This window comes from Drosophila sulfurigaster, chromosome 2R, assembly GCF_023558435.1.
Source record: "Drosophila sulfurigaster albostrigata strain 15112-1811.04 chromosome 2R, ASM2355843v2, whole genome shotgun sequence".
NCBI lineage: Eukaryota > Metazoa > Arthropoda > Insecta > Diptera > Drosophilidae > Drosophila > Drosophila sulfurigaster.
In genome coordinates this window covers 16,323,839-16,348,878 of record NC_084882.1, presented here as the reverse complement: position 1 = coordinate 16,348,878, position 25,040 = coordinate 16,323,839, and the positions used below count along the sequence as shown (strand labels likewise).

Sequence of the window (25,040 nt, the reverse complement as noted above, 5' to 3'; positions counted from 1 at the left end):
GGCAAAACATCTAATGAAAACATTCGCTCTGCTGCATGCAACCAGCTGAACACAAACAAAAGCAAAAGCAGAACTACAGTGCTGAAATTATTATGGTATGTTATCATAAGGGTCATCACCACAACAAGAGACCAAGCGAACTAACCCAACTACTATTAGCGTGCTTCATTTAAGCTTTGTATTGATGAGAGTAACTTTAATAGTTTAATTACATGTTGTCTAAGTAGCTTATGGTGAACCTATCGTAATCAAACATTTGTCATCGAATATTGTTCAAAGGTAACCGAAAATCAGTAGCTCAGTGCAACAAAGGGCCAAAGATGTTGTGGCTGCTTGATCGGCTCAGTGCCGTAAGTAGATCAAGTTTTATTTCTCCCTTACGTAATATGCAGAACAACATAAATACGGTACGTACGCAGATGCAAATACACAAAAGCTTAGCCCAGTTAGGTGTACATTTTCTATAGCATACTTTGCAGCGCAGCACTTGACACTGATAACACATCGTCTGGCGCATTAAATGGACAAAGGTTTTGCAAGTCTATGGCCTGACATTATGCAGCCAGTTACATTTGCAGCTTAGCCAACCCTTTTCAGAGTGCCGGCCCCATGTTGCAATAATAGCAGCTACCTTGCAACAAACCCATCTACACCATCTAAGCAGAGAATTGGAGAGAGAGGGAGAACGACTGTGTGGCTTTCTGGCATCCTGTCATTCAGTGCCATTCTGCTTTTGCTATCGTTCTTTATTTGTTCTTCTCCCTTCCCTTTTTTGTGGTGCAGTGCATTCTATGGTTTATTTACTTGCACTTGCAACATTTGCATGCCATTGTGAACTGCGACTGTAACCTAATTTTCTGCACCTAATTGTTTCATTATGGCGCCACATTAACAAAAGGGCCGCCGGCCCTTCAAGTGGAGCGGCAAAAGAAATGTCGAAAGAAATGCCAGACTCATCTGCAGCTACGTGCATGTTGCTCAACATGTACTACATGCGAACGTCTGCATGTGTGAGAGTGTGGGTTGGCAGCAGTATGCTGTGTGGTTGCCTGTGGGGCACGTGGTTTACGTGTAGCAAGATTTCAAATACTTTGCTAGTGATGTAACGTAGACGAGAGAGTGCTAGAGAGGGATAGAAATAGAGAGAGAGAGAGTGAGCTCGTAATGCGGCTTTGAGTTGATTGGGGCTGCCTTTTGCAGATGCTGTTGTTGCGGCCATTGTGTTGTTGCAGCCCACTTTGTAAGGCCATTGTTTGTTTTTTAATTAGCCGCAATAAACGGTCACATACACACTCACGCAACTACGAGTATGTGTATGCTAGGCCCAATTAAAATAAACAATTGTAAATGGCATTTTGCTAAGCAATTGAATTGGGGCCGAGGCCTTGAAACAATTTGTTATTCTTTTATGGAAATTGACACGCAGCCAACATTCCCCTCGCTTTCCCCCGGCCTCTTCTGCCTGGCTTGTCTGTAATTAACTCGCACAACATGTTCCTAACTTTGGACTCTATTTAAATGTGTCGGCCATGAGAGTCTGCTCAAAATCAAATTAGCAGACAGCAGACTAAAATATAAATCTGCTGATTTACACAGAAATTGAGGCAAACGCAAAAGTCGCTCGCTCATATGGCAGTCATAAAAAACAAATTAAGCCAAACTGTTAAGTAAACAACTTTTGCGGCTCCGCTGACAGTCCAAAAGGCAACCAGTCAATTCTCTCTTTCATATACTCGTAAACTTATCTTATTAATTCCTTAACACAAATACACACACACACCCATAGAGGGAGTCAGTCAGTCAGTCAGAGGACAATGTGAATGGCCTGCGTACGCCCCACTAAACACTCGGTTAATACGCGCAATCGAATGCGATAAATATAACGAAATATTGTAGCATAATTTTGGGCAACTAAGCTGACAGAAATAACACTTAAGCAAATATTCCAATAGCCTTGAATCACATTTTTAGCCTCCCTCCTTTATCCTTGTGCTTTGTTTAGCCATTTTTGGCTGCCTATTAAGCAATGTTTGTTATACCGAATTGAGTGAAGAGAATAATCATAAATAAAGGGAGAGAGAGAGGGAGAGAGAGCGATGGAGGAGGAGGAGTCATCTATGTATGAGTAATCGCTTTCCTGCTTGATGGCCAAAATGATTAATAGCCCTTGGGCATTGGCCCAAGTCCAAGATTAAACGCAACAGTTTCGAGTGATGATCATTTGTTATACACACACACACACACACGCATACTCATACTTATTTGAGTATGTATCATATTTTAAGGGTCCACAAAGGACTGGTTACTAAGCCCTTTTGTATGGGACCAAGTAATCGCAAAGTACGCGTACTCGTAAATTATGTAAAGGTTTTATCAAAAATCAGAGAATCAACAAAAACACGAAGCTTCCTAAAAATTAACCTACGAAAAGACAATTTCGATTTCATGCTCGTTATTCTAGCTATTGCAGAGAAACGATTCTTCTCTCTTCCTCAACATAGAAACTTTTGTCAGTTTTGCAAGCAGATGACAAAAATAAATGCTTTATCTCATGCACGAATCAACAAGCCATAAACAAGCCAAACAACCAGAGTCAAAGACTTGGCACAATGCAAGAAATCTGCGAATTTGTTGCTGCAATTTTCCTTGTTGCATTTCAAAAGTTTTCTTTTTTTTTTGTGTTTGGTTTTTTTTTTATTTGCTATGGCTGACGATGTCTGGTTCAGTGGCATCATGCTCTGGCTAGCTGGTCAATTTGAATATGCCATGCAGCACCCACTGTATCTTACCATAAAGCATGTCCAAGAGAGATGCAAACAATTTCACGCGGGATGAGCCAAGTCTACAGATTCAACGAGTATATCAATTTGGGTTTCGGCTCACACAACTTTCGGGCGACAACTTAAAGCCGTTGCAAGCTTCAGGCTCGTTGAGTTTTTCACGCACATCGTCAACACGCAACCAAAAAAACCCGAGAACAAAAAACATGATAAAGACGAACGACGACAAATTCAACATGTCAACTGGAAGAAGTGAAACTGCTGCTGCGACAGGCACAAAGGTGGACTGGGAATATACTACGAGTATGGTAGGCAAGGATGTGATGTGGTGTCTTGTGGCCACCGTTGCTGTGGCAGTGCCACAGTCACGAAGATGAAACTATTATCCACGGAAATTAGCGCGCTCCAATGGCAAAAACACATGAAATGCAAAAAGTTTTTCGTCCTGCTTCAAGCGCAATTTCTAAATTGTTGTTGACATAGTTTTTGTTGCTATTGTGACTGCTCGTTTGTTGTTGTTGTTGTTGCCATGTCGTAGTTTAGTACGTTTATCCCAATGCGAGCTCTAGTTTCCCCAAGAAACTTACTTAATGCGTATTTAAGTTCAACCATCACAACAGACACGCACTCTGCGTATATGTGAGATACTCACAAAAGTAATATACATATTTTTCGATGTATAAATAGATAGCTGATACAGAGAATAAATATGATATTTCCTTAAATAGCATAAAAATTGCATTAACTCTACTTCAGGGTATTCGTAAGTCCAATTCTCCGACAGTTCCATTTGGTTGAGTATTTGTTATGTATAAAAAAAAACCAGTCAACATTTTGGCACATAAAATGTGCTTAAAATATACGCGCAAATAGTTGAGATAGCGATAGCTCCAAAGAGGCGCAAGCGAAACGAAATGAAATGAAATGAAATCGTACGCCTTGGTCAGCTAATAGCAAAAGCAAGTCAAAGATAATTGCTGCTGGACTACTTTGTTGTACTTTGCTTTGAATTTGCTGCTCAGCCGCCTCGTAGAAGATACACTCAAAATTTTACGAGCGCAGAGGCCATTAAATATCCAAACGAATCTACATGACGCGACTTTCTTGGCTACGTGAAGTGCCTCAGTCCTATTCCTATCCCTATCCCTATTCCCATATACGACTGGCAAAAGTCTACGGCACGGGTTTACACTCTGAGTTAATACTAGTGCTAGCCTAGTCGAGAGTGGCTATTCGACCTGCTTTTATTGCCGGTCATCAAAAAAATTGTAGAAAGCACGATTTCCATACCCATTGTCTGGGTCTTGTAATTGCAACATGTTTGAAATTCAGTACTTAAGAGGGAGACACGACCAGCAACATTGATTCTGTAATGTTATCCTTAGCTCGCTAACATTTTATGTTAATTCTTAAGCGCTGTTAATTGCGTTAACGTTCTGTTGTACAGCTGCCTTAGCAGTGCTCAAACATTTTGGAGAGTTTTAACACAATGTTAGCACCCAACAGAGACTGTTAAAGAGACTGTTAAATACATACAGCATGTATGCAGCATGCAGCATGCTGCTGCATATTTGAATTGTTATTCATAGCATGCAATTTGTTAAATTAATAAATATTATCTAATAATCTTTATTATATAAAATGCTATAATTATTCCTTCACAGCTCTTATTTTACAGCATATTGCTAACAATTGTTTATGTGTAACAATGCCGGCAACTTTGTAAGCTGACCCAGAAACGAGTGTTCGCTGTAAGAGAGCCGCCTGGCGACTGGCGACAAAGCGACAAAAGAGAAATGTGCTGAGTGCAACGGGCCATAGGACAATGAGTCGAACATTATTGAGGCAGGTGACGAAGTGTTTAGCTTCGTCCTTGATACGACAATATGTTACGCTGGTGAGTGCTGCTGCTTATGTCCTGGCATGACGCTGTCTCAGCTGCGACAGCCAGAAAAGACAACAAGCCACGGCTGCTGCTGCTGTAGCGTCTTCGTCTCAGGACGCGTCTCAACAGGACGAAGAGTTCTCGACCAAAAAAAGGAATAAGAACGACAACGACGACGAGTACGAGGAAAAGTTACCTCTGCCGACGCTGGCGTCGCAGTCGCGTTGTTCACACGCTGTGCGCGTCGAGCATCTCGCCAGCATCAGTCTCGAAAAGCCTTCTGTGCGTGCAGAGGTTAAACGCGTGCCACACACGGCGTATACGCAACGTGCGCCAAACAGCAAAAAAAAGACGTAACTGTGCCACGTGAAGTGAGTGCCACAATCGAATATCTGTGTAGTATGTGTGTCTTCTCAGTCTCAGCTGGAGTTTGAGGCGAGTGTTTATCCTTGCTGCGCCAGGTGGGCATTTGCCGGCCCAACGAACCGTGCCAGAGGCATTGAACTGTGGCACGCCATGACTGGACATCGACATGGCCAGGGCATGGAGGAGGTTTGCGCAGTCTGATGCTGATGCTGATGCTATATGCTGGTTGGCTGCTGCTGCCTCAGCTGTTGTTGTGGGAGGCTATTAAAAATTGATGGCCATTGAAAAGTCTTAACAAGTGTGAAAGGCTGACTGGCCAAGTCGGAACTCTACGCTGCTTTGTTATTGTTATTGTTGCCTCGCATGAATTTTGACAGTTTGAGTTTTGTTCGCAGTTCACGGCAAACCAGTCGGTCGATGATCGCCCCGCATTGGCGTCGGCGACGGCGACAGCGACTGAGGTCAAAGTTGAGCAGACGAATTGAAATTGCCGAACGCAGCAGCAGCAAAACAGTTAACGGCGTGTTCACTTGACTTCTCGAGTGCTTCCAAATTAATTAACATGACAATGACGAAGGTGAATTGCGTGTTTTACTCTTTTTAGTCACAAGGGTTGCGAGTACCGCTTTCAAGACGACGAGGCGCCTCGTCGCTTTTCATTTGCACTGCCAAAACTCAAATCAGTTCCCGGCAGCAACAGCAGTAAACATCAGCCTAACGGTGTTGGTTTTTTCTTTCACGTTCCCTTTCGCTTCTTTTTTTTTGGGAAGCATTTACAAATTTTTAATTAGCCTCTTTTGTGGTGTGAAAGGTTTGACAGTAAAAATGGTGGGGGCGAAAACGCCTTGTAATTAATTGTTTATTGTTAGCGATTTTCAAGCACGTCGAACGCGAAGGAATTTGGATCACTTGTGCGCGATTGAAGTCCTTTGATTCCATGCAGCGTTGCCAATTTAGCTATTTCCCGCTAGATCTGACGGTTTTCAAAAGCAAAATGCGGGATAAATTGAAAACTAGCGGCTAGCGGGAAATATAGCTATTTTCAAAACAAACCTGATGGAACTTTAGTTTTTAAAAATATCTGGTACTTTTGTGTATTTTTATGTTTTACTATGCCACACTTTAAAACCTTGCAGTATTTTGCATTGCAATGGTAAAAACATCGATATGCCAAAAGATCTTTGCATTTTATCGATTTATAGTTTTTACTAGTTTTATACTAGATATACATGACCATCTGTGTATTTCACAATTTCCAAAACGATCGTGTGGGGCAGTTAAAATGCCCAAGACTTATAACTCCTTCTTTAAGAATTGGTTAGCTCTAGATGCAGCCGATGATCTAAAATGAAAATATTGCAAATGTACCATTAATGCGAAACTTTGTGATTTGCAAGCACATGCCAAGACAAACAACTATAAGTCTTCGTCATCTGCGTTTTCACAGTCGAACAAAATAACGTTTGTTCCGACTGTCTCTAAAACGACGCATTCATTGGTCAGCCCCATTGACCATTTGGGATTGTTGTGAGGGAACAATTTTCGCAGAACAAAGTGCACCAGAATAGGGCATGATTGATGAAATTAACTACTCAAAAATACTTAATAAAAATATTGTTTTACTAACGTAGCTTTATATTTTGGCTATCATCCTTATTTTCTGGCGGTTTCTAGCGTTTTTCATATGTTACTTTCGCTATTTTATGAACAGAAGAATTGGCAACACTGATTCCATGTAGGCGTGCAATGTTTAATTTATAGCTCAGAGACAGAGTCTATAATTAAGTGTTAAGTGGACGAGGGTAAATTCCGCATTAAGCCTGAAGTGCACCTGTTATTCGATAGCTCTAAGCAAAGCCACACTTAGTTATTTGGACCAACAAATCAGTTTCAGTTTATTTGAGGCATTTAATGTGTGAACTTTAGTCATTTAAGCTTATTAGTTAAATAAGCACAACATGTAGTATTATCAATATTTAATCTTTTGAAATAACATCTCTAACTTCTCGTTGTTGACAGTTGACTTACTGTCTTGCTTCATTTCCATTTCAATATCGCATATGAAAATCAGCAACAAATCAATATACAATTTCCATCTCAATAGGCTAATGAAATGAGAGAAAGCGAAATGAGAAAGAATATTGAAGTATGAGTGCAAATGTGAATGTGAATGTGAGTCTCGTGAGTGAAGCATTCTTAAAGCTGTGTGCATATCATTACTTTAATATTATTCAGTTAGACGTATAAGTTCCTCGTCACGTTCCCAAAGCAACCCCCTTCTTTTAGCTTTGTCTAGCATTATTTGGGGATGGCTGTCAGCTGCCGCCTCATCCTTTTTGCCTCGACTTCAACTGCTGCTTGCTTGCTGCTTGCTGGTTCAAGAGCCAGGCACTTAAACCCTTTTGACAATGTCACAGGGGGAACATCAAGTTGACAGCGCTGATGGTTCCGTCCGATCATGATGATGATTATGACGATGACATGATGCCGATGATGATGAGGTGGCTGAATTCAAAAAGAATTCAACGAATATGACGAAGCGTGCAGCAAACATTTTTAAAGGCATAACATTATTGGAAAGAATTACCAGTACCCAAAATAGCATCGAGAATAACTCACACACAAACTTCAAACTGGAAGTGAATCCCTTTGAGTTCAAGGAGTCTTCAATGGAGGGTAATGACTGCCTACTCAAGTACTGACATGTGCATAAATGTTTTATATTATAAACGAAGGCTGTTCAACTTCCCAGGCCCTTGACTTTCATCCAATCTCTCTCTCTCTTTTACTGTCTCTGTTTCTCTCACCACTTAAGCAGACAGATTTATACGCTGTTGGCTAATTTATTTACCATACAAGCTGGGGGTAAAGTCATTAAATCATAAATTTTTTAAATAAATATGCAATGTTTTATGTTAAGTTTTTTTTTCGTTTCGTGTAGGCCAGAAATTGAAAATGCAAAGCACTCGAAGTGACACACTCGCAACAAACACATACAAATACAGCTGGTAGCGACAAATATATGTATATATATACTATATAAAGCCGAGTATAAATATAAGTATGCTTAGAGGGCATGAGAACTCTGGCAACAATAATTTATAAATGAATGAATAAAGGGCCCAGGCAGGCATTGGCGCTGGCGATGGCGATGGCAATGGCAAATAAAAATAAATAAATAAAAATGGCAATGCGGCATAAAATGTGCGCCGAGGAGCTGCGAACAAACGGAAATGTAACTGCGATGTGGCTGCGGCGCGTTTATTTTATTGCGTATACGCGTCCCCCCAAAAGTAGGCAACAAATTCTCTAACTCGCACGCTTGCTGTCTCTCTTCCTCGTTTGCCATGTGTGTGTGTGTGTGTGATTCTTTCATGTGAGTGTGTGTTATATGGCCACAGCAGCAGCCACGCAGCGGCTCAACTTATTTTCCACAAAATTAAACCATCAAAAATTTGCCAACAACAATGCTGGGGTAATTTATTTGACTCATGGCATTTTGCTGGGTTGTTTAGAAAGCGCCAGCCGCAGCAGCAGCAACAACAGCAACCAACAACCAACAATGTGCTGCAGTGTACAACGTAGCCTAAAATAAAAAAAAAAATATAAAATGAGACCAAAACACTCACACACACACACACACGCACGCACACTCGTAGGGAGCGAAAGAGTATTTAAAGCAAACACACATAGAGCGAGAGGAGAGAGTGGATTGTGCATGTGAGGAACCCGCAACACAACAACAGCTTTGGCTGCGACTGTGGCCATGTTGGTGACGGGGCCAAAGCAACGGATACGAGGCCGAGCTTAAGCCCAACCAACTGGTTGACTTGATGTACACGACGCATACATCAACAGCGGCCCCAGCAACATAACATTTTTTGGCTTGCGGCCTTTTGACGTGCCGCACTTTTTTGCGTTGCTCAAAATTAAACAAACTGCAGATAGACAGAGCAAGCCAGGCAACAATAGCGAGCGATTGGGAGAGGAAGTAAGGGAGTGGATGGAAGAGGAGGCTGGCAACAGCAGTGGCAGCAGCAGCAACTGCGCCGCACTGTGATGATGAATTGATGATAATGCCGGCGGGGATTTAGCCAAATACTCGTAATGTCTGCACTCTCCAGCTCCAGCGTCAGTCGCGTGTTTTTTTTTTTTATGAACTTGGCTTTGAAAGAGTTAAGCGTTTATTTATTTACATACGCTTTTTTTTGTTGCAGTTTCTCCATTTGTTGTTTTCGTTGCTCCTGCTGTCATTTTACTTTTTTCTATTTTTTGCTTGTTTTTTCGTTGCCGGCCGGCGGGCGCAGTTTATTAAGTCTCAAGTGGCGAGTCTCCGTCTCGTAGTTGGCTGTTGTCCTTCCTCGTTCTCGTCCTCCGCCTTTTGTGCTTACAGCCAATTTCATGCAAAGCTGCGCTCGCCTAAAGCTGTCGTCCTTGATGGATGGCCTTTGACGCGAGGGCGGCCAATTTGATTTGCGCCGCATCCGCAAACTCACTTTGGCCGAGCCAACAAGCCAGCAAACGGTGAATGGTCTGCAGGCGATTCTCCACGACTGTCAACTCTCGACTGTCGATTTGTCAGCGAAGCAGTTGCACACTGAATTACAGTTCGCTTGTGTATCGAATGGTGACTTTCTGAGTGCAAACTTAGATTGATCGTATGGCACTTGGGCATTTTAGGGCCGATCAATGTGAATGCAAATCAACAAAAGCAAGGTAACAACTTAAGAGCAGATAAACTACCAAAACGAATTCCACTTAGAAAGTTATGCTTAAAGTTAGAGAGAGAGGCAAATTTACATATTTTACTAGCAATATAAGTTTTTTATGAACTGCATCAAACTGTTCCATAACATGGTTTTCTATCTTTCTCTGTTGTAGACAACAACAGCAGCACACTCGTAACATAAAGGCAATCCACATGACGTATACGCCCCGCGGGTCGCAAAAGTGCAACAATCAACTTCCATACTTTCCAGCGCTCGAGCGTGTCTGTCTAGACTTTAAGCCAATGCTAAAGCAGGTCTTTGCCAATGTCTGAAAGTCGACGAAACGGATATAAATTCTGAAAGATAACAGCAGCAACAACATCAGCAAGAACAACAACAACAATCCAACACAGGCAGGCAACGATAAATCTTTAGCATGGATTTGGCCAATAAGCCAACAAAAGAGCTACCTTCTCCTATGATGTACTGCGAATGCAGTAAAGAAATTTAATATTACACAAGTTAAATGCAAATTGCAAACATTTCAAGCAATTATTTAATGCTTAAAATGCATTGTGAAATCTTAAAGACCTACCAACTTATTCAAGGCCTAAACAAATGTTGATAGAAATTACAGCAGCGGGAACGAGCCATAAATATTATCAGCAGCTCAGCTCCGCTCTGCTCTGCATAAAGTTGACAACCAACAAAAAGGAAGAGGCTCCAAAAAGAAGACGAAAATCATAAAAAAAGAACGAAGGAAAGAAAAAAATCAGCAGCTGCAGAGAAACCGGCGAATTTAGCAGCAGGCAAACTGGCAGCAAACTGGCAGGCAACGGGTGCGCATCCTGCTCCAACTGATGCGTCTCCTCTTTTGTGCCAGGCGCGCATTTCCGTTTGTTATCGCGGCAATGTAAAGGCGTTTCCGCTTAATGCTCCTACACGACATCATCCACATCAGCAGCCACAACAACAGCTAGGAACGACATTCAACTTGAAGCCCGCCTGGATTACGGGCTAAATTGAAAAACAGAAAAGAGAAAAGGATTTAAAATGAGCAACCCGCCGATGTCACAGTCAACGTCACAGTCACCGTCAGCGTCAGCGTCAACGTCGCTGCTGCTGCTGGGCGCTCAATTGATGATCATGAGCATCCTTAATGGTAAGTAAAACAAAAGATCCATTTCTCAAATATTTATGAACGTGATTAAGCGTAAACTGTTGCTGGAGGTCCTTCATAACTGTCATAAATGTGCACCTATCATGTGAGCCGCGATTTATTTGCGTTTGCCAATTTATTTGCATAACTATTTACGAGCGTTGCCAATAGCAACAAAACGCCAACGACAGCGACAACGAGAACGGCAATTGCAATGGCAAAATTCACAGCAAGAACAACAATTCAATAAATGCTACAATTTGCATCGACAACAGTCATAAATTTATCTTAAATGAACAAATATTTTCTTGCTGCCTTGCTATCCTGGCAAATAAAATACGATATGGTTATACAAAAAGCTTATCGATGCCGCAAAAGGCTGCAACAATGCAGACAACAATTGTCACAACAACAATAAATGCATGCAGTGAGTGTGTGTGTGTGTGTGTGTGCGTGCGTATGGTTCAAATTTGACAATGCATTTCAATTTGTAACGCATTAGAGACAAAGTGCATACAGAATCAGTATCACTATCTGAATGTACAAAATACTCGCATATAATGTACATATACTTATGTATTCACACATCGACGCATATTTACACACAGCGATACAAACTATCTGCTGGCTTTGGGGTCAAATGAAATATACCTCGATTGAGTATGTAAATTTGTATTTTGTATCCTTACTGCACTGCACTGCATTACAAATTTGAATAGTTTCGTATTCATTTCTTATTGAAAACAACAAGTTATTGTGATTTAGCATTAACGTTGTCTTCTAATCACAGCATTTGTAATCGAATTACATTCATATCTGATTTAATATTCTATCAATTCATTCTCAAATGTCGTGCATAAAGTATTCATTTATTTTACTAACAGCCCTCGATGTGCTTCAATCAATTGCATGTAGTCAACAAGCATTTAACAACAGCTGTAAGAATTATTTAATTGATCCCTTTATAATATCCAATATGCATTTTTTGTATTCGTTATGAGTGTACTCGCAGAACATTCGATTATTCATACTTCAACCCATTCTTTCCCAAAGAGCGAATACTTGTGTTCGACTATATAAATGGGGGGAATATCGTATTCGAATTTTGATTTTCCCACTTTGTTGGCTTTACGAACACCATAAAAATATGTCAAATGCAAATTATGCGCATAAATATAAATAAATATATGAATCAACAAATAAATATGTCACATAAAACGATATGTGGTTGCCCCGACGAGCCACACAACATTGCCACTTTGCCACATACAGCAACAGCAACAGCAACAACAACAGAGCAACACAGCATCATGCCACGACATCTTCATATCGTGCAAAAGTCAATTTGCTGTTGCTGTCGCCCAAAAGTCGCAAGTGTCATAAACATGGCCAAAATGGCGTGCGGCCGTCGAGTAAATAAAAACCCAGAGCCATATCAAAAGTTGAAGGCGGAGCGCACTTGTGGCAAATGCAAAATAATTGCATATTTATATGGGCAATCGGAGCAGCTTTTGCTTCTCTCTCGCTGCTGCTGCTTGCCACACGAGGCCATAAATATAAATCTGCACTGACGCGCCTTTTAATGACGCCTCAAATGCGCAAATATATAACAAGTCGTGACGTCATTCGTGTGAAAATGTTTTTCAATTAAATAAACCAACACATATGCGCTCTGCTCGTTTTAATGTCGCATACTTCAAGACAGATTTGAGTCGTAAATATGTGTGACTGCAAATATAGGCGAATTATATTTAGATTAGGTTTAAAGTGTATTAAATATTTTAATTAAACCCCGCAGCCAGTAGCTTAAATATCGTAGCAACAATTGATAAGAGATTAGAAATTCCTTATTTGATTTGGTCAATTTGTTATAATTTATCTACGCAAGATTTAATTGAGACACTCGGGAATTTAACAAAAGCTTAACAAATGGCTTAATTTGCTAGTCTCATTGATATGCTATAACCCCAAAGCAGAGTTTCTTAATTATTACCTTTAGGTCTGAGTTGATTGACGGCTTTTGCGAGCAGCAACTCGATCGATTGCCCTCATTGTTTCGCAAAAGAACAAAGAAACTTTAAGTTCGTGCATGGATATAGTTGAAAGACAGCGACAGAAAGAGAGAGAGAGAGGGAAAAAGTAACCAAAGGAAATCAACTTAAAATCACTCAAGAGCATGAATGGCAGCGTTTTATCTCGCCATTTGCTTTTGTTCTCTGCTGCGGAAAAGGAAACGCGTTGATAATAATAATGCCAACACTTGGCTTTTGTTTTAGTCACCGCAGCAGCAATAACAACAACAGCGAGAACAACAAAAACATGACACTTTAATAGCATAAATGCGGCACTAAACAAAACCAAAATCAACGAAAATGAGAACGGCAAGGGGAATGGGAAATAGGAAAGAAGATGGGGAAGAGGAACTGTTAGAGGAACGGGAACGGGAACAGCAATGGAAATGGAAGTGGAGAGCGGAAAACGGGAAGCGAGGAGCACAGACAGCGCCAGCTGTCATAATGAAACAGTCAAGGACAATGGCGGCCAGCGGAAATACAAAGTGTACGTGTTCCGCGCAGGCCTCGGTGACCTCAGTCCAACTGTACTCCCCTCTCTCTGAGCAGCCTCCTAACACCCTATTGACTCGTACCGCCGCCTAGCTGCCCTAGAGCTGTCGCACCGACGCGATAAAAGCGACAAACGAAATGTTGTCTGACGGGGACGGCCATTTATAAGAGCATCAGTTACAATAATATAGCGGGCCTTGTGGGCGTGGAGTGTGGCAACGTGGCGTGGCATGGCGTGGCGTGGTGCGGCAACGACAACAATAGCCAGGCCATTGTCATAAATTAAAAATGAGGAAGTATATGAAATTTAACAAAAACAAACGGCCCGCGGAACAGCAGCAGGCATCGCCAACAACCAGCAACGGAAATACAAAAAGCGTTGATAAATAAATTTCTAAAAAAAAAACACAACAAAATACCAAAAACCCTGCATAAAGTATAAAAATAACAAAAACGGCGCACACAGAACGAAAAGCACATGGCAAAAGTCTGAATTTTGGTCTGGCCTAAACCAACGCACACGCGGCCCTAAAGTCAAGCGCCGGAGCTGGAAACAAAAACTGAGGAAAACAAAAGGCCAAAATAAACTGCCTGCCATGAGGTGTGCACAGACTCCATCTTCCAGACTGAGGCTAGGTCAAGTTCCCACTCCAAGCGTCAAAATAGTCACTTAATTTGCTTGCTCTCACTTTCTCCTATTACTCGATCGCCCACGCACTGTGTCTATATACTCGGACTTAAAGCCGATTTAGACAAACGCTAAAATGTTGCCAGTCTCTCTCTCACTTTCTCTCTGTGGACGAATTCAACGCGTGCCTCAAATTTCTCCGTCTCGCGTATGTCAGATATGTGCTTTAGTGTCGCAACAGCAGCAGCTACTTTGCCACCACAACAGAGCAAAGTGTCTGCTACGTATGCCTGACATGCCACTGCAGTCCAGTTCAGTCCACAACGGAAATCCACTTACAAGGTCGTCTCTCTGGACAGAGAGAAAGATGTGGGCAGCTCGCCACGTCTACGAGTATGTCCAAGGCGCAATGACTTTGATGGAATTTATAATATACAGCAGACAAAAGAAAACTGAAAACAAGAAATAACAGTCAGTCCAAAGCAGCCGAAGACCAAAATACTCTTAAAACATTTATACAAATAATTATTAGAGCTGAAATATGGACTTAAATATATTTAAATTAAATGCTAACATAATTATATTAAACTGTAAATTTTAATTTATAAAATAACATAACTGTCTGCTGTTCGCTGAATTTATCTATAAAAAAAACAATATACTCGTACACAAAGCAAATGAAATAGAAATTATTTGTGCCAAAAACAACTGAACGGGTTCCTAGTGTATAAACAACAATGCTGAAATTCGGTTATTGTCAATGACAGCTCGTGTTTGCTCTACACACACTGCACTGTACTGGGCTGTGATATTTTCCAGCATTTTCCTTTATTTTATGTACACATTTTCTTTTATTATTATTTTTAAGCTGATTTGCTCGCACGGCACGTTTCATTTTTAGTTTAGCTCGGTGTAGATTTTTGTCCAGACGCTCTTCACTCTACTATTTCCCTCTCTATTTCACTCTCTCTCTCTCTCTCTCCCTCTCTCTCTCTCTGTTTTTTATGTCATCTTTAGCTTTATTTTTTGGCTTTGGGCATTTGTTTAAATTAAAGATTATGCACAAGTTAAAAATGAAAAAAAAAAATGTTGTAGAAGCAGACCCCAACAAAATGTCCATTTAAAATTTAAATATGTGCGCAGGGCTTAAATTCGTATCCACGTGGCACATTATGAGTTTACTCTAAGACGTCTCACCTAGAAATTGCCCAAAACTAAGCAAGCTTAACCATTTCTTCATGTTGTGCAAACAAAAAGAAGAAGAAAGAATGTGCGGCACTTGCAACTGAAATGAGGCAAGCTGGGGAACGAAACACAAAACACAATTACAAATGAAAATATTCGTAATAATAAGCCATTTAGCACTTACTTTTGTCCGTCGCTGCCTTTTATATAATTTATATTGTTAATTCTTAGAGTTGTCGTCCCGCAATCCTCTCTCCTACTTACTCCTCCTTTGGGCGCTGCCCGCCGCACATCAGCGGCTCTCATAAAAGCTTCATAAACATTTTACAGCTTGCAGTTGTTGCAGGAAACTGCGCCAGGGCCATAATTGCTGCCAGCCATTTCCCAGTTTAGCCAGCTAGAAAGCCAACTAGCGAAATGAAGGCATAGTTGGTGCAGAGCGAAAGAGAGAGAGAGAGTACGCCTTTATGACATTGTCAAAATTGTCCCAGTGCAAAAACAAACTTTTATAGTACTCGTATTTAAAGAGGATGGGAATGTATCCTTTTGTCAGCTAACACAGTGAAATCATATTACTACTCATTAGGCTGTCAAAGAGACTTAATAAAAGCGCCGCATGACCATCAATTTTAAGCCACAAACTCAATCATAAATTGCTTTTATAAAATATGCAAAATAAACAAAAATATGTATATGCAAAATTTGCAATTTTTAAACATATTTGTGCCTTGTAAAATTAGCAGAGTGCAGAATTAATCTATTGCATCTTAAACTACTCGAAAATTTCTAGTTGTTCATTATAACAAGCCTGGTTAACAAGCCTGGTTAAAGCTGAATCGGTGGCTCCATTGTTCACCTGTCTGAAAGCCTCAGGTGTAAATTACAAATCTGAGGGGCGCATAATGAATGAAGCAGTCGACTGGGCGACTAGGCAAAACGGATGGCTAAATGAAATGAAATCGCAGTGAAAATGCTTTCATTAGGCACACTAAGGCGTGGACAAAAGTTTTTCGGGGATGGCGCGACAAACTGTGGCCAAGTTGATTAGAAAGCGGTGGCAGGCGACTCGACTCAACTCAACTCAACTCAACTCGACGCGTCGCGTCGCCTGGGACTCGCCGCCACCACTCGCAAGCGGGCCTAATGAGAAACTTGAAAATTTACGGTCAACGAGATGTCAAAGTTCCGGCACCGGGGCATAGTTTTAGCTGCCAAGTCAAACAATTAAGCGCTGCTATGTTCCAATGAATTCCAGTTTAAATAAATAATTGCCAACGAAATTAAGCAATGGACGGCAGCAGAGTGAAAACAGCGGTAGCCATAGCCATGTAATCTCAGACTCTGTCCACAGCATCAGCAGAAAAGCAGGGTGAATAAAGGGGGCGACGAGGTTAAAGTAGGGAAGTCAGGTCAGAGCATCGACAATGTAATGTGCGCACACGGAAGCGGCACAAGGCACAAAGCGATAGCTGAAGTAATGACAGGAAAAATCGTTAAAAGAGACTGAGAAAAAAAGTAAAGCAACGCAAAAAAAGAGAAAGGAAAATGCATGCATTAATATTGATAAGAAGCGGGTGCAAAAGCAGAAGGCCGAAATCTCTAACAAAATGTTCATTAGCGCTGATCGGAAGCGGAAACGAACGTGGACCAAATGACCGCACAGATACGAGGATTCATAGGGTCGAGCCTTCTTCCTTCCATTTCCCGAAAAAAAAAAATATGGTGGCTGTGTCCTGACGGAAGTCGCACGCCCGATTTGCATGTCACATGAAACATAAAGCATAAAACATGAAATGCTACGTTTGGAGCCGGCTCATTAATAATTTACGCAGAGCAAATGGAATCCTGCAAAATACGAATGGCAGACAACAAAAAGTTAAAGTGCAATCAAATGCTTCTTCAAATTAAGGACACACCGTTAGATAAACCAACCACAAAAGCTTTTAAGTCCAGTCGAGAATAGTTCGAAGCCGTCGCAGTTTGTCCAAGCACAGCAATGCGAAAATAAAATAAAATAAAATAGAAATGGAATGACAAAAGTTAATGCGAGCGCCGCAATCAAGTGAAGCAATCCATTAGAGATGGGCATATGGGAACCATCCATTTAAGCAGCCAAATACAGCACAAAAACTATAGCAAGTTCGGAAACGAAAAAAAAAACAAAATTGATGATGCTAAGGAACTGATTGCCAAAAATGTTACTCTTACTCTCAGTTATGCGCTATTACAGCATGTCAACTAATTATAAATCAATTAAATTTTGTACTAAAACTATGTATTTAGATTATGGAAGAAATGCGAAAATATCACGTTGCAACTAATTGCGAAAACGTGATGTCGATGTTCGTGTCAGATTTTTTTTGTATTGTGTTTTCGGGCTGCACGTGTCCATCTCTAGCTGACAGCGTGGGTCAACGTTGCGTATGTGTGTTGTTGCCAGTGTGTGTGCGAACCATTTTGGCGACCCAACTTGATGCTATCATCAATTGTCAAATAACCAACTGTGTGAGATTTGTGCACCAGCTGTGGCCAAAAACCCGAGCTCGTGTTCGTGTTCGTGTCCGTGCTCGACCCACAGTCAAGCGTTGAAGCATTCATGGCATTGCAAATCAACGCACACATTCCCAACTACAAACACACAAGCACAGAGAGAGACAGACACAGAGCGAACGTAGCAGACAAACATGCATATGGTATACCCATAGAACAACTCACTTTGTGGGCTATTTGTTTTGGTCATACGCTCATTTGGCTTTGGCCAGGAAAATCGAATGCGGGAATAGCACCAGCTACTGTGAAACGAAAAGCGCCCAAAAAAGCAAAAAGAAAAAAAAGGCAAAAGGTTTCGCAAAATCGTATTCTTGGATGGGACGAATTGGAAAGTGCGCAAAAATCAAGCGAGCCCCAAATGCAGCGCAAAACAAACAAACGATTCCAGCAATCGAAAAGGAAAGGAGAAGTAGAAGGAGAACGCTCCACCGCAAATGTACAACCGAATCATTTGGCCAAGGTTGGGACTGCCCCAGCTAAAGCTAAAGCTGATGCTGATACTGCTTCAGCTTCAGCTGCTGCTGATGCTGCTGATGGTGAAGCTGATGCCAAAAACCAAGCGCCAAGCATCGAGCTGAGCAATCGTAAATCTTCTTATGTGCAGCAGCATTTTAACGATAATTTGCTTTATTGGAGCAGTTTAGATTTGGGCAGCGGACCGGGCACACAACTCCTGCTACACAACTCAAACGACAACTAGAGTGAGGTTCACAAGTGTGCGAATGTGTGTGTGTGTGTGTCTAACTGTGTGTGAGATTATGTGTGTAGATGAGTTGGGAAGTTTGCTTACTAGTTTTTGGCACCAAGCAACTGGGTGGCATTGCCTTTTGCCTTTTGAATGTTTCAACGTTTCCGTTTAAATGGTTTTTATAGCAAATTTATGTAGAGGAAAAACACTTCTAAGGTTGACCAAAAGACCAAACGCAGCAATTCGAATCCATAAAAATGGCTCACAAACACATGTGACCAAATACCGTTTAGTCTAGACTCTAGAGCTCTGCGGCTGCCGTGCTCTGTTCTGGTCTGTTCAGTGTCCTTGGTCATTGCTTCTGTGGCTGTGCTGTCCACTCTCCGTTGTTGAGGTGTGAACAAAGATTTGCCACTTTTGCTGGTCATTTGGCTTCGCTTCTCCACATGCCTCAATATGTAGTACCATGAATAATGACCCTACAAATTGCTACCTGCCCCAAACTGTATCTGCTGTTTACCTTGCCTTGTTCGTTTCCTTGCCTTGCCTTGCCTTTCCTCGTCCTTGCAGCAGCCACACTGCAACTTGACTTCTGTATTCTGTTGTCCCTGTCGTTTCAAGCTAACCACATGCTTTCGTGCAATTACTTAGTCATTTAACAGTTGACAATCAATTGGCATATGGTTGACACAGGTACAATGCGGTTAATAGCTATATGAACACACAACATTATGGCCAAAGTGAACTTCGAAATGATCAATCACAGATGTGAAATTCAGCTGAAGAATATTTGCACCAACAGTTACAAAATTGTTATTTCTTTTTTGATTGTTTAAATTGTGGAAATATCTGAATATTTTGCTTTTAGTATTAATTGCACCCAATCGCATGGCATGGCCTCACTCAATTAAAATATTTTCCTTACGTATTTTGAATGCACAGGCCGGAAATGTGAAAAATAATAATAAAATTGCCAGCAACTTCAACCATTTTTAACCAGCAGCAAGAAAATAAATCTGTTAATAAATACGCGTGAGTTGCCATTGCCCCACAATTTAAAGGTCATTATTCAAATTAATAAATTAATTGCAATTTTAAATTATGCCCAAAGAGAGCGCCAGCTACTATGCTTTATATACTATGAGTTATGTGCGTATTCTGTGCGTATACTTTCGATATTACGTATACGCTTGGGTATATAATTTGCATTTTGTGGAAAGCTGATTTAAAAAGGAAGCTTGCCAGACTTTAAGAATTTTGTGAGGTCTGATCTGATGGTGATATAATCCCTGTAATTTCCTGAAACACTCAGCAAACACTTTATGAACGCATATATCCTGCTCAGTTGCAGTCGCAGTCGCAATTGCTGTCGGAGTAGTAATCGCAAGCAAGCGAAACGGAGAGCTGGCATCCATCACATTTTCCTTGCAGACATTACGTTCACAATAAAGAAATTTTCTTATTTACGTGCTACACATACACACACACACATACATGCATTAAGCTCTCGCTATGTAAAGTGTGTTGCATTCGCTTTTCTCTGCTTGTTGCTGCATTTTCCTCTTTTTTTTCACTCGCTCTGTGTGTCGGATGTGGACGGCAGAGCCCTGTAGGCGTTTGAATTATGTTAAGCTTTGTGCCAGCAGTACTTATAATCACTCCCACACACACACACACACTCGTACACACACAACAAGCAACCAACAACGAACAGGCATACTCCAACACACCTGTCGTGCCTTGAGGCTGGCTGGCAAGTGACATTTGCTGGCATAAAAGTCAACAACTGTTTGTTGTTACCCTGTTGCCTGTTGTTGCTGCTGTTGCAAGTGCCGCTTTGACTGTCAACAATGCTGAGGTGGCGGCTTTCTGCCGCTAACTTTAATGCTGAGAGCCACTCACAAGTTATTCACATGCACCTGTTACGCATACGACTCGTTGCCCAGTTTTGCCTGCTTGCATTGCTTGCGTAATTATTCCAGTAAAGCCTAATTTGCTGCCACATACAAATGTAGCGGAATTATTTACATTAATATTTATGCCGCACAGCTGTCGACGCGTCAACGATGCCAGCAGAACAACCCACAATACACGACAAAAGGCATTTGTGAAATTTCTGCTTGATTGGCATCGGGTGAAGGATAATTATATTCAGCTATAAGCTGCCATTGCCACGGCTCTTAAGCTCGAACTTTGCACATAAAACGAACAGTTATCGCAATAATAATAATAATAATAATAATAATAATAATAATAATACGAATTTCAAGAACATTATTTGGCAATAGTTGGGCGTGCAACATAAAAACCAAACGTTAACGTTTCCGTTTTCATATCATCAATGCATAGACGGAATACCACAGACAGAAAAAAAAATAAAATAACACAAAAAAAAATATCTTGTTTAAAGCACTTGCGTCGCGTCTGTGTTTGGCCATAAACTGCACATCAGCCAAATGCTAATGACCCAAAAACGCCGTAAAATATTTAATTCCAAAAAATTTAACGAGGCAACTGCCGCAAATCGATTCATAAACAATTAGTTGATTGTCAAAATTGACAAACTGTTGCCAGCAATTATAAAAGTCAAACGACTGAACTTTCGTTGAGTACTAAATTAACTAATTTGATGGCTGAGTTGTTGATTGAATGGCTAAAGTACTTTTCTATTTTATCTGATGAATCTCAGAATTAAGCTTCACAAATTTATAGCGAACAATAATATTAATTCTCTGCTTGTGTAGTAAGTATCCATAATTTTCCATGTTGAGCTTTAAGTCATTGTATTTGCTTATCCGATTCGTGCATATCAATAATAACCTGCAGCTCATCCACGCGCCATTTGAAATATGATTTATGTGGCCAACAACATTTGAGCCAAGTCGATGACTTGTTTCTCCCTCTTTCTATTCACACTCTCTGCCCTGATGTTGGCTGGCAAAACTGTCGAAACTTGTAAGTGTTGCCAGGGTGATTTACTTGCGTCTAAACGAAATCGAATGCCGCCTTAATAGCCTCAGGACAGACAACTCGCATAATTTTACACGCAGACAGGCAAATGGACAGACAAAATGGGGAATGTAGTCGTTATCGTTGTCGTTTCTTATTAGCAATCATGGAATTTGAAATTATAATGCCAGTCGACAAATCGGTAAAGTTGCGTTTGCTTTCTTGTGACCATAAATTTAAATATGATTTTTATATTACGATTTGATATGTGAGCCAACACTTTAAGCCTCATAAAACGCAAAAAGTTTTCTAGTGACAAACCAAACAAAAAACCATATAATATGAATTCACTTAAACTTTAAATGTGGATTTTAATAACATTTTCGAAAACTTTGAGTACCATAAAAAGAGCACTTAACTTTAAAACATCATTAATGTCTTTGTGTCTTTGATTTACTATAAAATCAAAAGAAATTTCAAGTTTCAAATTCTCAAACTTCATCAGAGAAATTGTCATTGTCAAAATTCTATATTTATAATTAAAGATCTGACAACAAATCTTTAATTATAACAGCTACCTTTAGGTTGGATAAAATCTAGGCTTTTTGATTATAATCTCACATTGCTGATGATTTGCGTACGACAAAAAACTTTTAATAGAAAACGAAATATATTTAGGGATACGAGAACATAAGGATGTTTGGATGGCAGGCATTTCGGCATAACATAAAGTGAGTCAGCCAAGACGCCAAACTTTTTCATTACGCAATCTTTGCGCTTTGCTTATGTCATGCTCATAGTTGTAGTTGCACACACATACGCACACACCACTCTCACACATCCATAAAGACGCACTTTTTAACAAAATCACACTCACACACATTTAGAGACATATACATATATAGTATATGCGTGTATATTTAGATCTATGTATATTCAGCTTGGCTTTGCTTAAAAACTTTTCTAATTCCATTAACGTAACGCACATGCGAGAATCTGGCTGAAGGTCCTTTTTGCCGTTGCTACGTTTTGTGTTGCCTCTCTGGCCAAAGTTTCTGCCCCAGTTGCCACATGCATTGGCATTGGCCAAGGCGGCAGCAGTCACCAGTCAGCAAGCACCAAGCAGAAGGCACCAGGCACCAGGAATCTGCGTGACTTCTCAAATTGACTGAAGCTGACTTTGTGCTCAGCTCGGCTGCCCACATAATTTTCACTTTAAAATAAATAAAGGCCCACAAAACTCAGACTAGAACTTGAAACTCGTCTAGCTTGGACTCTGACTCGGAGTTGGAGTTAGAGCGAGAGACTGTGTGTCTTGGTCTTGGTCAGCTTTAATGAGCTGTAGTTGTGTACAGATTTCCATAGCTCGTCATCCGCAGGCCAGTTTCATGCTTGAGCAGAGTCCTTGCTTTGCGGTTCGCCTTCAAATTGTTAATGAAATGAAATTTAAATTTTGTATCATTTTTATTCTCATTTTGATTCCCTCCCCGCATGCTAATGCTTTCGATTGCTATGGTGCGTTCTTTTGCTTTTTATTTTCATTCGTTTGTTACTGTCGTTGTTGTTGTTGGTGTTGATGGTGCCTTCGTTGTTGGGCCGCTGTAATTTGGTTTAATTTCAGTTAATAATTATTTTCACATTTTCGGCATTGCTTGCGGTTGGCGTTGCCTTGGCGCAGGGATCACAGTTAATTAGTTTGTAATTATTATAAATTGAGGATGAATGCTTGTGGCAAGTTTAATTGGATATTTGATGTTTTTAAATTACGCAAAAATGAGCGTGAAATATTAGCGCGAGTAGCGAATACTTTGTGGCATGCGGCATGTGGCATGCGGCATAAGCTCAGCTAAAGCCAGCGAAAGCCAGCTAGGCAGTTAGTCATGTTGCAAGTAAATTAATTTTTTAATGCCCTCGCAATGTCACTCAGCTTCATATTTATGTGGCAAGCGTGGCAGCATTGAGCTACCGACTGCCTCTCATTCACTCTCAGTCTTGCACTCACACTATCTTTCTTTCCGCATCTCTGTATCTTTCTTCTGCTCTATTTACTTAGCTGCACACTCGTGTCGTTGACCGTTGCGCTTTGTCACACGTGCCACGCCCACAGTGCCCCTGCATATACAACAATTAATCATAATCTCATGTAGCTTCCAGGCAGTACTTCGGCCACGTACCAGCTCCAGCTCCAGCTCCAGCTTCAGCTCCATAGTCAGCGCACTTTCTCACCAGACCCAACAATAAATTTTACATTCTGCAACTGCGACTTGAACAGCCATAAGTTCGAATCAAGATTCTGCCTCCTTGCGCTCCTTGTACACCCTTCACACGTAGCTCGTCTATTCCCTTAGTACTCCTAAAATATGCTTCAGTTTTGCAACTATTGTTATTGTATTCCCATCATCTTCTGTGTGCCAGCGTGTTCCACGTACTTCGGTAATAATTTAATATGAAATATGCCTTTAACGGCATATACTTTGTAGCAAAAGGACACACCTTGAGCAAATCGATTAAAGCTGATAAAAAGAACTGCAACTGCCATTAAATTGTAAAGTTTGTTGAGTAATTTATAATAGAGTTGTATTAATAACTAACTGTAGATTACCTTTTCCTTTTAAACATTAAAATAAATTATACTTAATAACAATGGCATTAAGTATTAGAATTAGAAATATATTGAAGCATTACAAACTATCTCTATGCAACCATTTCAGTTGAACTATTTGCTTAATTATAATACCATTTGATTAACAGGTGAAAATACGCCACAGGTTGCCACATTATTTGCTGATAGCGGTCTCTATACAGCTTGTGGAATTACAACCACACCACGTCGAATGACCACACACATACACAGACACACAAAATCCAACATAGTGTGTTTCAATTAAATTCTTCGTTGAACATATTATTTTACACACAAGCGATTTATGTAGCAAACTTAAGCAGCAATCCCGAGGGCAAAGTTTCTTTGGACTAACTGATAATAATAGTTTGCTAGCACAGTTGCATAAGCTAAGTACATTTGGCCATCGTTCTTCTTATGCTTGGTGCAAAAACAGTTTGCCAGCTAAAACAACAGACATTTATCTGTCTTTTGTGCTACAAACTGGAAACTTTAACCCTTAGCATTTGTATTATTGGCAATAATATACTACTTGCCTCCAACTGTACAGCTGTAGCTGTATCTGTATCTGTAGCTGTAACTGTGGCTGTAAATGTGAGTTCTACCATGTGCAGTTGAGACAACTCAAGGCCACTCACACCGCTTTCCCATTTAGCCTGTTGCCCTTTTCTGCCCTGTCTGCTAAGTGCGTGCTACGGCTCGACCAGGACAAAAACGAGAGCCACCAGTAGCAGCAGCAGAAGGACGAAGACCACAGCACAGCAATGTGCTGGTATTGCGGGCTTCTTTTGTTGTTCTCGTTTGGGGGGGCCAAAATTGATTCTATTGGCTTTGTTGTGATAAGGTCAAAAGTTAATGTAAATGTTGTGGCTGCCAGAACTGAGACAGTTTCCAAGGGCGGCGCGGGGAGTTTTTTAAATTAAAAGTTGCAACTTTTCGTTGGTGGCATGGTGG

At 40.7% G+C, this 25,040-nt stretch overlaps 1 protein-coding gene across 1 annotated transcript in view; it reads left to right on the top strand.

The window, feature by feature from the left end:
• Window positions 1–4,927: 4,927 nt before the first annotated feature.
• The window catches only part of LOC133837432 (uncharacterized), a 35,591-nt gene continuing 15,478 nt past the window's right edge, over window positions 4,928–25,040 (top strand). The window contains exons 1-2 of the mRNA XM_062268196.1: window positions 4,928–5,036; window positions 9,913–10,902. Coding sequence (XP_062124180.1) covers window positions 10,794–10,902 — 109 coding nt within the window. The 5' untranslated portion in view covers window positions 4,928–5,036; window positions 9,913–10,793. The remainder of the gene's footprint in view (window positions 5,037–9,912; window positions 10,903–25,040) is intronic.